The sequence below is a fragment of the Musca vetustissima genome, unplaced genomic scaffold (genome assembly GCF_032173495.1).
Source record: "Musca vetustissima isolate MV318-11 ecotype Yass unplaced genomic scaffold, APGP_CSIRO_Mvet_v1 utg270426, whole genome shotgun sequence".
In the NCBI taxonomy this organism is placed as follows: Eukaryota; Metazoa; Arthropoda; class Insecta; order Diptera; family Muscidae; genus Musca; species Musca vetustissima.
In genome coordinates, this window is record NW_026882213.1 from 15,270 (window position 1) to 29,738 (window position 14,469).

Sequence of the window (14,469 nt, forward strand, 5' to 3'; positions counted from 1 at the left end):
TTACTGAGTATTTGCAAATTCTTACAAGGAAAAATTTACCCAGTAAAAATTCTTGTACCATCAGCTGATATTTAATCAGCTGTTTTGTTATGTTTTGTAAACAAACATCAAAATTATTCACAACGAAATTGATTGTTTTGTAAATTTTATTTTGATTTTGTATCATTAAACATTAAAAAAGGATGAAGAAAACGAAAGTATTTATAAACAATATAATTTTCCCGCTTGTTATCCATTTTTTTTAATAAAAGTGCTGCTGTTTTGTTTGCGCCAAATTGTTTGTTGTTTTAATCAGCCGTTTCGATACAATCTTTCTACTGGATGTTGTTGGTTTACAATTTTCTCTCTTGAGAACAATAAATTGGTTTTTACTTTCTGCAAATTCATACTGAATAAATGCCACTGGGAAAGTAAATGAACGAACTTAATATTTTCACCATAGTTGAGGGTTCTAGCCGAATTCCGAAATTTAAGACGAATTTGATATTTTTTTCTCAGAGAATAAACAACTTTCTGAAATAATAACTTAGTATGAGATACTTAGTATTAATATTTTTATGTATTTTTGGTATTTATATAACTTTTATAATAAATTAGGTATAGTTTTAGTAAAAAATATATATTATATTTTATTATATTATATTAAAATTATATTTTTAATTACTCAAACATATTTACAAATTTTATTTATTTACATCATAGTATACAGTTGTCCGCTGATCGGCATTATAATAATCATAAATTGTAATGGGCACTGGCTTTAATTTGCCCACATCATGAGATTTATCAGCTAAAATATCAATTAAAACGGGTTCTCCGGAATGTAATTTTTCAAAATATATAACAATAATAGTGTCATCATTTTTGGTTTCAACACGTTGTACTTGGGCAAGTTTACGAATTGACTCCATGTTGTGATTATAACAAACATATCCCGATGGTAAAGCAATTTCCATAACAATCATATTGGAACATTGTTTAGGATCATCCTTGTCATCGGATTGGGGTTTGTATTCAGCAACAACATTCATTGATAGCATATTTGGCGGCATCGCAGATGATTTCATTGTGTGTTGAATTATAAAACTGGGTTTGCACTCTTCATTATTTACATTATATTGATAGGATAATTGTATTAATGCCGAACCATCATCACCTTCGCCAGTTATATGAATTTTACGTGTTGACTTGGGCAGCTGGAAGTAATTTTTATTAATAGAATAATAATTACAAGAAAATTTGTGTTACAAACTTACCAAATGACTTTGCAGTGTCAAACAATTGTCTCTGTCCACCTGGAAATTGCCAGATGTGGTCTCGTTGTCTTCTGCATCAAAACCTTGAAATTTAATTGTAACTTGACCATTACCGGCTGTTTTGTATTTTTCTGCAAATGCCACCAAAGCTTTGAGTCCTACAACGGTATCCTGTGTCGAATTGAAACCGCCCAAATTATTACGTTGCCCAATTAGCCATTTGATAATGGGCAATAATTTAGCCGGTTCTTCTCTCCAACAGGGATTGCAAAATATATGCGGTCACTTCGATGTCATTGTTGTTATTATATTTCAATGAATTCGACCACCATTTTAGGTTATTACCATATTGCGATTTAGATTGAATTGTATCTTTAATATTTGTTGTCAGCGAATGTTGGACTTTTTGGAATACCAATAACAGCAGAGCCAAGGTATAAATGTTATCTTCATTTTCAGCGTGCTCGGCCAGATATTGTATTGCCTTGTCAATTTGCAATTTATACTTCATGGCATAATCCTTAAGAAAAGACACATTTGAATTATTGTAGAATCCTATTATTTATTGTAGAATCCAATCTTACCTTATCTTCCAGGAATGCCAATAAAATAAAGGCAGATACTGCCAACTCATTCTGATTTGATGAATGAAATAGCTGCCCTGTCTGAGGAAATTGTCCATTGTCTTTTTGGGTTTTCACCAAATATTCCAAGGCATCTTCAATAATTCTATTATCGATTGTTATAAATTTGCGCGCCTGCATAAACGAACGCACCACATAGGCGGTTAGCCAGCTATTCGGCTCACTGGAACCCTCACCGAATGCACTGTATGCGCCATTTCTGTGTTTATATGTTAATTCCCTTTGAAATCCAGCCTCCATGAAATTCTTGGCTTTCTGAGCCAACAATGGCATATCACGGCCAATGGCATTCAAATATTCCAATACCAAAATATTCGGTACAAAATTAATCATATTCTGTTCGCCACAACCGTATGGCATGCGTACCAATTTATCGATATTCTTAATGGTGGGACCCAAAATATCTCCAACTACCATAAATTCCAAATATTCCGAATCTATGACCACATCTTTGGGAATATTAGCTTTCAAATTGTATTCTACAGTGAGACCCTTTGGTACGCTAATAAAATGACATTCATTTTCGTATTTGGTTACACCTTCCGGCTCTACCTTTAATTTCTGATGCATAGCATCACCGGCCAGAGGAGTTAAAGCTTTGATTTTTAACATTATGTCACCGACAATTTTGGGTTTAATTGTAAATGACAACGTTTCGGCCCCGTTGGAGGGTACGCAAACTTTTTTAGTTAGTTCATTGCCTTCGGAGGTGTCGTTCACAAATTCATAATCATTATCTTCATTATCCATTGTGACCACTGTTTCCAAATCATGGTCCATATAATTGAATACTGTTACGGGTACAGTAATGATTTCTCCACGTTTAATGGAATACGGGAGATTGGTGCTTAAGAAGAATGGTTGGAAAACACGAATTTTGGTTGCAGCATCAGTTAAACAAAATCCGGTTTTATCGTTGATTGAAAATCCCGTAATAATCCATGATGTTATAGTATCGGGAATCTTTTTGCTCAAGGATGCTATGCCATTAGAATCCGTGCTAAAAAAGAAGACAAAGAAAAGGTATAGTTATAGTATTGTCCAAAAAAAGAGGGGGGCTTGTTGTCATGTTTTCGATAAAAAAAGGAATTAGGTTCTGTGACTCTCTCTTGGAAGGTACATTCTGCTGTCAATAACAAGTTCAAGTTCTCGAACCTTACCTATTTTTATCTTAATGCAATAAAGGTTATTTAAAAAAATCAATACCTTTCAATATTGTCAAAAATCCATGTTTCGACAAAATTTTTTCTTATTTTTGGCGGTTGAACAAAAGTATTTCTAGCACCGAATGCTGCAGAAGCCATTGGTAAACTATCTAGAGCCATCGGAGCTGCTGCAAAGACGCCTGGTACAGGTGGGCCTCCAAACAACATACCTGCCGGCTGGGCAAAGCATCTATACTGAGGTTGGACAACTGGAGCTGTAAAGATAAGAAATATATGAAAATACTTTATCACGAGTACCCCCTTGAATCCGCTTTCCAATATTTATTTATTTAGTAATTATCTTAAATCGGAGGGAAGCTGGTACTATTCCTAGGTATTGAAAATAGGTTTCTACAAAAATTGCATGCCATATTTCTTTTATTTGTAGTACTTACATGAAGCGTTTGTCATTGTAACCAAACAAGATTTCCATCCTGGAGAATTAAATCCATGTAATTGCCTTTCATTGCAATTTAAACCATTAAAAATTGCATCTTTATCGAAATCATTGCCGGACTGCAGCAACAAAACACTCTGATCAACAGCCAGAAGACCAATAAATGAGTCAGGATCACTTTTGATTGCCAAATTGACGACATCACTTGCTTTAGCCTGTTCGGGTGCGCTAATTTCAAGCTAACAGTTGAAATTAAATGTTAATATTATTCTATTTTATGAAAATATGCCCTTTACTTTACCTTATTTTCGAATTCATTACAAATATTTATAGTGGTCTCATCGCAATAAAATTTACCATCATCAATGGAATAGATAAATACATCGGCCTTTGGAACCATGTCGAATGTTGCTTTCAATTGCAGTTTATATCGATGTTGATTTTGTTCATCGATATGAATATATTTATTCTGGATAATTTTTCCACGTGCCTTTATTGTATAGACCAAATAGGATAATGGTTTTTGCGATACCACGTCGAGTGTAAAATCTTCACCTATTTGAAATCTGTGAAAAAGAAGGATGCGATTATATGTAATTATGAGAATATTATTGTAGTAAAACACCATACAATTGTTATTTTAGAAAGAATTGGACGTTGCATAAAAGAAAAATAGTTATTTTACAAACTATGTGTTTTCTGGCAACTGATACTATATACAGCATACAAAATCGTTGTAAAATAAAGTATTTAATTCTTTATTACACGAATAGAGTCTGAAAACTATATTTGGAACAACTCTAGTTTAGTAAAAACAATCAGATTTTTCTGAAATGTTTTCCAGAGGTAGGTATTTTTACCCTAATTACGGGGATATCTTTTTTTCTTGGGGGACGTATCCGGTTAATATAATATGGGTATCATTTTAAAGGTTATAAAAATACCTTTCCATTGAGTGGTAATATGGGAGATATTAGTCAATTGGAGATATAGTCAAAAAACTGGGTTTTGGTCCCCGATTTTTTGAAAAACTCCCTAAAAGTCGAATTTGGGTCCATTATAGTCCCTCTCCATTCCATACTCAAATGATAGACCACAATTTGCCCTTTCCAAAATGGTGCGATATGTGGCTGTATCTACTGTGGATCAAAAGATATGGGCCTTAGAACCATATAAAAACAAGGAAAATCTTTCTACATGACAGACTCTCCTTTTAAATAGCATGGTGTTTTTTGCGTTCCCGAACTTAATTTTGTACTCTGAGAGATTTTAAATTGTTTCCCTTTTAATAGCTTTCCTATTAAAAAAGTTCTGGAACAGACCAAATGAAAATAAATTAAATTGAAAAATATTCAAATTTATTTGAGAACAAAATGTGTTTTACCGTCGTTCATCTGAAACTGAAATTAAATTGTTATGGATGAAACAAACATTTCATGGTAGGTATTCCCTACTGAATTTTGGGAAGAAATCACAACCTTTCATTTATTTTGTGTTGCAAAAATGTCAAATAAATACAATCACTTGTTGCGTCTATTTATTTTATATTTAACGTTAGAAGCCACTACATACAGTGTTGCTTTTTTGTAATTCACCTCATGTTGCCATATCTTGTATTATTAAACATTATTCGCATTAACCTTTTAGTACAGCTTGCTCTGCAAGGATTAAACAGAAATAACAATCAAATGGTACTTACTCTTTGGTCGTGGAACATATTCTCAATGGTTTATTCGAATACGAATATAATCCAGTAGTAGTGGGCATTTTTCCAATTTCATCTACCACTATAAATTCCGAACAGTCATACATTTCTTCTTCGTACATAACTCTCACGCTACCAAATTCGATTGCTTTGGAAAATTTCAATTGGAATTCAGCAATTCCATACTGATTGATAGAGCTTTCAAAAATTAAACCGCTTCCATGAAACGCGCCTCTATGACGATTAAGCAAAAGTTTTGCTGTCGTTTTGGCATTAGTTACTGGTAAGCCATTAAGCCGTTTTATTATTGCCTTAATTTCGAATGGTTTACCTACCTCATATTCGCTGAGTATATTCGGCACGGTAATTTTAAAACGTGAAAGTCTAACATTCACGTTGACCGTAGTACTCTGCTGTAAATCGGTAAGGCCTTCAGTCATAGTGGCTTCAACATTGAGTTGGGGCATATAATGATCATAAAAGTGATCTAATTTCAAATCTTCCATTAAATCGAACTCAACCTGACCCCTACCATTTATGTCAAGTGTCTTTTGGACTTTTTCCGACACGTTCGGCAAGTTAACAGTTATTGTTGCTTTGCCGCTCACCGGTTTGTCATAGGTGTATTTGGAGATTATTGTAATTTTCAATACTTTATCTAAAATTGCAACTTCTTCATCCGTTTCAATTTCCACCGTAAACTTGGGTAGAACATATTTCGCAACTTCAAATTGTTTATGAGCTGTGTCCTTATTTTCCACTCCGTTGGTTATATCAATATGCCAGTGTCCCAGTACTGGCTGTTCTGACAGCTGGAATTTTCCACTATGGACACCTTTAGAGAATTCGATGTCCTTTAAATATTTAATTTGATTTCCGGCACCATCTCGTATAGCAAAATTAAGCGGTTGCTGAAGTTTGGCTGGCCGTAGATTTTCATCCAAAGCCAAAATACGAAATTGTACCAAATCACCGGGTTTATACATGGCTTTGTCGGTTTGTATATATACTTTAGATTTATAATTTGCCACAAATAATGTTGCATCATTTTTGAATGTTAAGCCATCAATCCCTTCTGCTAGCAATTTATGTTGGCCTTGGTCTTCTTGCAGAAATGCGGGTATTTTGAAATTTACAATTTCCGATGTACATGGTAGGACTTGAATGGTTTTAAAATCGGAATATGTAGGGCCAGCGATTGTTATTTTAATGGTGACAGGTTCCAGAATTTGATAAGTAGTTATGGTGACAGCATAATCCAGGCCCGATTGTATGGTGGATGGTGCAACAATTGTGTAATATCTGTAAACAAATTAAAAATACATATATATTGTTACGAATATAAATTTAGATTTAAGTTACTTTAGATGAATTCCGTTAATTTAAGAATTTGAATTGTAATGTAAATTTCTACTACGCAGTTTATTTGAATAACTTCACAACAACAACTACTGTATAGATTTTTCTACATCCTTCCATTTCCTCTTTCATTGTCTATTTTTGGTTGACGTACAATTCTTGTTAAACGTCATCATTGATGATCGCTTAATTCCTCTTTCTTTGTTACCCCCTCACCTGTATATGTGTTGTTGTTATTGTTTACTCAATGTAAGTTTGTATGTGTTGTTGTTATTGTTTACTCAATGTAAGTTTGTATGTGTGTTTGTTGCATTGGTAGATCGTTCGTGATCTAGGTGTTACCAGATCGTCTAGAAACTTCTGTAGCTACAAACAAGGCTCATATAAATAGGGGAAATGGAAAGGCAGTGAGTCAGTTGTGAATCAGATCGCGAATTGAAACCGTCGTGTAAAGTAAAGTTGTGTGAATAAAATCATTGTAATAATCGTAATCAGAACGAACCCGCGTTTTATTTGGTACGAACAGTGCTGGGAAATAAAACAACGTCTACACGGGATTAAGCAAAATCCAAGAACGTAACAATTGGTGTCGGAAGTGAGATTACGATAATACTACGATGAAGTTTAAGGATCTACGAGTGGAAGACTTGAAGAAGGAGCTGAATAAATTGGAATTGTCCTCTACTGGCAACAAGGCTGAACTACAAAAACGTCTGTTGGATGAGTTCGAGCGCCGTGGTATGAACATCGATACATATGAGTTTGACAGTAAGGATGAAGTAGATTTATCGGAAATGGGCGAATCCAACTGTGGGGAAGTCTCGTCAGTAGCTGCCAGGGGTGACGATTTAAGAGAAATGCTGGCTAAAATGTTTGAGCAAAATTTCAGAAGGTTCGAAGAGGATTCCAGAAAGTCAGAAGAAAACACGAGACGAATGTTCGAAGAAAATTCCAGAAAGTTAGATGAAAATTCGAGAATAATGAACGAGAAACTCGAGAACATTACAGAAGTTATTGGAAGGAGAGTGGAAACCGTGGAGGTCCAAATTAAAGAGTTGGATAAGAAAGTGCAGTCGGTTGACGAGAAGATTCTCTCTGTGGATGAGAAATTTCTGGCCCACGACCAAAGGTTTACGAATCTGGAGAAGAAAATGTCGGAACTGGAAATCAAAGGTGGTGCAGTGCGAGTTCCTGATAACACACTAAAAATCAAACCTCCTGTATTCGACGGCTCTACATCATTCAATGTTTTCAAGTTACAGTTCGAGACAGTGGCTTCTAGAAATTCGTGGAACGACAGCGACAAAGCGGTTGCACTACTTCTAGCATTGAAGGGCAGTGCTGCTGATGTTATACAGAGTATTCCTGTCGCTTCTAGAAACAACTATGAAGATGTTATTGTTGCACTGGAACGTAAGTACGGTGGCGAACATAAACAAAACATCTACCTTATGGAATTAAGGGGAAGAGTACAGAGGGTAGGAATTTTGAATCAGCGATCTTCAAGGAAATGTGTGACTCCTACGGAATCAAGAAAACCAGAACGACACCCCTACATCCACAATCAGATGGCATGGTGGAGAGATTCAATCGTACCCTTGAAGAACATCTACGGAAAGTGGTGGACAGTGGCCAACGAGACTGGGATGAGCATATTCCAAAGTTTTTACTGGCTTATAGATCGGCCATTCATGATTCCACATCCCGGACTCCAGCCAAAGTTCTGTTCGGAAATGAATTAAAGCTACCTGGCGATTTGATATTCGGTGCTACCCCAAACGATGTGAACCAAGATGAAGACAGTCAAAACTCTTTTAGTAAAGTCCACGATGCAGTCCGACATCGAATAAAAATGGTTAGCAACCGCATGAAGGCAAGGTACGATCGAGCGGCAAATACCGATGGGTTTCAGGAAGGGCAACTGGTACTATTGTTCAACCCACAACGAAAGAAAGGACTATGCCCCAAATTGCAAACGCACTGGGAAGGACCCTACAGGATTGTCACGAAAATAAATGACGTCGTTTATCGCATCCAGAGGAGCGACAGTCCCAGGTCGAAGATGAAAGTTGTACATTTGGAGCGGCTGACCCCCTACGGAACGGGAACTGTGCCTATTCGGGACGAACAGGCTTAAGCGGGGGGCAATGTTACGAATATAAATTTAGATTTAAGTTACTTTAGATGAATTCCGTTAATTTAAGAATTTGAATTGTAACGTAAATTTCTACTACGCAGTTTATTTGAATAACTTCACAACAACAACTACTGTATAGATTTTTCTACATCCTTCCATTTCCTCTTTCATTGTCTATTTTTTTTTTTGTTTTGTTGACGTACAATTCTTGTTAAACGTCATCATTGATGATCGCTTAATTCCTCTTTCTTTGTTACCCCCTCACCTGTATATGTGTTGTTGTTATTGTTTACTCAATGTAAGTTTGTATGTGTTGTTGTTATTGTTTACTCAATGTAAGTTTGTATGTGTGTTTGTTGCATTGGTAGATTGTTCGTGATCTAGGTGTTACCAGATCGTCTAGAAACTTCTGTAGCTACAAACAAGGCTCATATAAATAGGGGAAATGGAAAGGCAGTGAGTCAGTTGTGAATCAGATCGCGAATTGAAACCGTCGTGTAAAGTAAAGTGCAAAGTAAAGTTGTGTGAATAAAATCATTGTAATAATCGTAATCAGAACGAACCCGCGTTTTATTTGGTACGAACAGTGCTGGGAAATAAAACAACGTCTACACGGGATTAATCAAAATCCAAGAACGTAACAATATTTTACTAGATTATCTAAATATTTTACTCTGTACTTAAATTCTGTAACTTTTTACCGTTACCGACAAATATCGATAAAAGTAAACACACATAATTTTCACCATCGCATAATTACAGAAGACAGTCTCATTTGAGAATTTGATGATGGCAACCTTGTTTAATTCGGAACTCATCTATCTATTTTAAATACCATGGTACAATTATAAAAGGTAACAGCAAATCCCAGCTGATTTGATTCCAACGTAATACTAGTGTCAATATGAATTTGACAAATTATGTTTTTAAAAATCACCCAACAGGAAAATTGGGAACGCATACAATTTGAAATTGTTCTTTATTAATGTGCTCCCGTATTCAATTTACTCAATCTGCCTGCTGGGAAAGTTTGAGGAAGCAAATCTTTCTTGAAGGAATAACTCGCTATTCCCAGCATTGTCATATGTGTTACCCATATATATGGCAATGGCTCAATTAAAGGAAGGATGTGGAAGCGATAGAAATATAAATTTGATAGATTTTCATTCATGTTTTTTCAATTTTTATTTTGGGGATTCGAAAATATTCCATTTTCAAAATAAAAATAATTTGACGATAATTTGTTTGTTTGTTTACATTTTTCTGTCAAATGAGTTGACACTAGTAGAACTTACAACAACAAATTTCCATGTGGTTGTTGTATCGTTTTTTGTACAACAACACTTGCTGTTACCTTTTATTATTATACCATGTTTAAATACTATGAAAAATAAATTCCATAAAACTTTATGTCTGCCGATTGGCATATTTTCAATAAATTAAACAAAATATATTTTCTAAAGCTGAACATTGTTCTGAAGATTTAACCATGGTTGTTACATCTTATATCTATAACTTTTAGAGGCAGGGAACTTGAAAATATTCATAAATATAAATTATTTAGCAATTTTTGTCACTGAACACATGATATGCATACATTTCGAAGGAAGATCTTTTCATTTAAATTTTGAAAGCTGAATACTGTCAAATGCAAATTTATGAAAAAATTGGAAACAAATGACTGCATGGGACTACCTTGTATAATTATGCCATGATTTTTCACAAAAAATTATTCTTTATGTCTTCCGGTAGGCTCGTCGACTAGAGCTCGTTTAGACTACTGAATCCACTTGATTTCAAATGTCAGTTCCATAGCGTATAAGTCGAAGTCAGTTATTAATTTATTTTCAGGATTTCGTAAATCCATTTCACATAAGGTGCGTATGTAAATGCGCTACTAGTTTAAACAGCTAGGATTTTGATTTAGAAATCTAATCAAGTTTTTTTCTGAATAAAAATTTTATTTAAATTTAGTAAGAAGTTTTTAATTTAAAAAGGGACCCTCGCGGTTCCATGCCATTCCAAAACCTGACAGAATCTACTATTTATACCATTTTAAAGCCCAGCCTGAATTCAAATTAACTTGTACATTATCCTCATTTTTATGTGTTGTTAATGCACAAAAAAAACTGAATTTATACTGAATTAAACAATTTCAATATGGCAATGCTCTCGAAAAACAATGGATTGTATTGTAAATATGTTTACGTTTCTGAAAATAAAAATAAATGTAAATCACAATATTCTTTCAAATTGGGAGCTGTTTTGTTAACATCATAGCTGATATTCTTCCGTTATATTATATCATGTATGTATGTAATTCCGAAAAAATATTGGAAACAAATACCAAAAAAAAGTTTTTTTTTGAAACAATATACAATTGAATTTCTGGAATTTCTAACGCCCTTAACATCTGATTCAAATGTAAACCAATATACCTTTGAAATTGTAAATCGATTTAGCGACACAAATCTTTATCAAATTAATAGCGTATCAAATTGTTATGATCGAATTCTAGATCTAGCATTTGTGAATTATACACAATATTTGAAATAATTAAAATACCTTCAGTATGTACTCCCGAAGATAACTACCATCCTACAATATGCAGATCCATGATGCATAATAATGTAGCTACCAAAAATTCTTCAATGTCATTTAAATCTGTTCGTAATTATAATAAAACTGACTTCCGAAAGCTAAACGCACTTATCTCAACCGTAAATTGGAGCTCATTATTTATTTGTAAGTTATAGTGATCTAGAATTATCAGTATATAAATTTTATGATATCCTAAATAAATTTATTCTAGAATGTGTTCCCATTGTTAGAGTTAGAAACTCGGAACGATATCCATGGGTCACATCTTGGCTTTCAAGTATTAAAAATTATAAAAATAAACTTTTTAAAAAATATAAAAAATCAAGCTCCTCTATAGATTATGCTAATTATGCTGTCGCAAGGTCTAAATATACGACAGAGTCCCGAAAACTTTACAATCTTTAAACAAGATTAAACATAATTTCAAATCCAATCCTAAATCTTTTTATGACATTGTTAATATAAAAAGAAAAGCAACGTCGAAACCCACCATTTTGAAATTCAATAATCAGACATTTGAGAAAAACTCTGAAACTTCGGAGTGCTTTGCAAATTTTTTCGCTACAACATATTCATATTCACCCTGTCCAAATAAAGACACATATAGCTATAAATTATCGACGATAGATCAAATATCTATGCCTTTTTTACAAAGTCAATATGTTTCTAAAAATCTACGTAATTTAAGATAAATTAAAAGTCCAGGTCCGGATGGCATTCCTAGCATAATTCTAAAGTACTGTTCAGATACATTAGCTATCCCATTAACGCTGTTGTTTAATTATTCCCTGAAGTATAGTCATTTTCCTACCTCCTGGAAGAAATCCTATATAGTTCCTTTACACTAATCGGGCAGCTTAACTAATGTCTCGAATTATAGAGGAATTGCTAAATTAAGTGCAATTCCAAAATTATTCGAAAAACTGATTACTTATATAATTTCTCATAAAGTTCAGCCAATCTTAAGTCCATATCAACATGGTTTTCGTAGTGGCCTCTCAACCATTACCAATCTTATTCAATTTTCCTGAACCGTCATAAAAGGTTTTATTCAGCGTAATCAAACAGATACAATTTACACTGACTTCAGTAAAGCTTTTGACTGGGTTAACCATGAACTTTTAATATATCAATTAATAGTACGTTTACATTTAACCGGATTTCGTTAACCCAGTGGGTTTCAATTGTCAATTCCTTTGCATATATGTCAAATAAATCCTCATAAAATAGATTAACCCGGTAAAAAGTTCTAATGTATATGCCGTTTAAGTCAAATTGGTTTCAGTATAAATTTAGTTAAATGGATATCATCTTATTTGCGAAATAGATCACAGGTAGTTTTGTTTGATGATTGTCTCTCCAAATCAATTAATGTTCCTTCCGGTGTTCCCCAAGGAAGTCATTTAGGTCCACTCCTCTTTCTTCTATTTATAAATGATTTACCAAATGCAATAATCCATTCCAAATTGGTAATGTATGCTGACGATGTCAAGTTGTTTATCACCCATCCATGAAGCAAGCTGACTTACTTCAAAATGATTTAAATAGCCTTTTTCAATGGTGCGAATTAAACTGCATGGATTTAAACCTAAACAAATGTAAGCATATGTGTTTTCCAGATCTTCTACTTTAACAAGGCAATACAATATTAATCGTTCTGTTTTATCAATTGTAGATTCATTTGTTGATCTTGGTTTTTTAATGGATCCAAAATTAAATTTTAATAATCATGTCATTTCTATGGTAAACAAAGCCCACGGTGTCTTAGGATTTATAAAACGATGGGCTAAAGAATTCTCTGATCCCTACATTACAAAACAACTTTTTACATCTCTTGTGCGACCCATATTAGAATATGGCTCTGTTGTATGGGATCCCCAATATACAATATATTCCGATAAAATTTAATCAGTGCAGAAACAATTTCTAATTTTTGCACTGAGAGGTTTACATTGGAATATTGACTTTGTGTTGCCGTCTTACACTAGCAGGTTAAAATTAATTCGATTGCCTACATTAAAAAGTAGACGTATTATGTTGAACACTATGATGGTAATTAAAATACTAAACGGTAATATACCCTCAGACATCCTAATTTCATCCATTAGAAAAAATGTTCCTTTTCGATTAAGTAGATATTATCAACCATTATACGTAGATTTTCATCGCACAAATTATTCTATGGGAGATCCACTTAGTAAAATGTGTATTGATTTCAATTCTGTGTATTCTAACGTAGACTTTTGCATGAATATAGAACTAATAAAATCTAATATCATTATATTTTTAAATGAATAATACAACTTAATAACAAACTGGCTGTTGAAGTAGATTTCTGTAGCTGGTTTTCTATCCCTTCTCATATTCCATCATAATGCGGATTATGGTGTGTACGCGATCCCTACGAAAGTGAGGCGTGGGAACGAACGTAAAAAAATAAGGCTGTCGTCTGTCTATAGTATAATACACTTTTTACATTAAACATTTTTTTGCCATTTTTACTAATAACAAATATGAAACACTTCAAAAATAATTAAAAGTCTATTATCTATTATGGTGAAATACGTATGCATGCTATTGCCAACAATATATAGATATGTATTAATTAAATACTAAAAAACACATCTATCTTAAATCTCACTAGTGATTAATTGTCAAAAATAAAATACATAAATATAAATTATAATTTTCCGCAGAACCTCAATATTGTTTATTTTGCAAAACAATTTGATGTTGTGAATTACCCATTTTTGTTGTCCATTTCGATATTTGCAATAAGAACTCTGAGCTGATACACGTCCGATCTCAATGACTGCTAACTTCAACTATAGTGGAATTGTGAGTCATTTCACCAAATGCCGATAAAAGCCGAACAAGCCAAACAATTGATTTCGCCACATGCTGACAGAATCAAAACAATAATAAATACAAGCACATCGCAAAAATGCAGAAACGGTTGGTCAGGTCGATATTGTGTATACCCTTTAGAATGCTAACAAATTCAATCTTTAAGAAATGTTAAGTCTATCCAGCCCCAACATCAACTTTTGCATATAAAAGTTGGGATAAATATATATTCACTTTTCCAAAACCAATAAAAAATGCCATAAAAGGAATACTGATGATGACAATTTTTGTTTGCACAATACCTACAATTCGGGGAAA

The 14,469-nt window shown here is 33.6% G+C and overlaps 1 protein-coding gene across 1 annotated transcript; it reads right to left on the reverse strand.

The window, feature by feature from the left end:
* Nucleotides 1-683: 683 nt before the first annotated feature.
* Nucleotides 684-14,065, reverse strand: LOC133328425 (thioester-containing protein 1 allele R1-like). Its single transcript, XM_061536995.1, has 10 exons — nucleotides 14,049-14,065; nucleotides 5,202-6,509; nucleotides 3,804-4,068; nucleotides 3,501-3,741; nucleotides 3,276-3,320; nucleotides 3,061-3,070; nucleotides 1,841-2,900; nucleotides 1,602-1,776; nucleotides 1,257-1,504; nucleotides 684-1,196 (listed from the first exon to the last, which is right to left on the reverse strand). The coding sequence occupies exons 1-10, from the start codon at nucleotides 14,063-14,065 to the stop codon at nucleotides 684-686; spliced, it is 3,882 nt and encodes a 1,293-aa protein (XP_061392979.1).
* Nucleotides 14,066-14,469: the final 404 nt, after the last annotated feature.

What these genes read in the sequence shown, in the direction of transcription:
- LOC133328425 (XM_061536995.1), bottom strand. An exon ending in ATATGTTCCACGACCAAAGA is followed by an intron (nt 4,069 to 5,201) that starts GTAAGTACCATT and finishes TCTTTTTCACAG; the next exon opens with ATTTCAAATAGGTGAAGATT. An exon ending in TCAATCTAAATCGCAATATG is followed by an intron (nt 1,505 to 1,601) that starts GTAATAACCTAA and finishes GTTGGAGAGAAG; the next exon opens with AACCGGCTAAATTATTGCCC.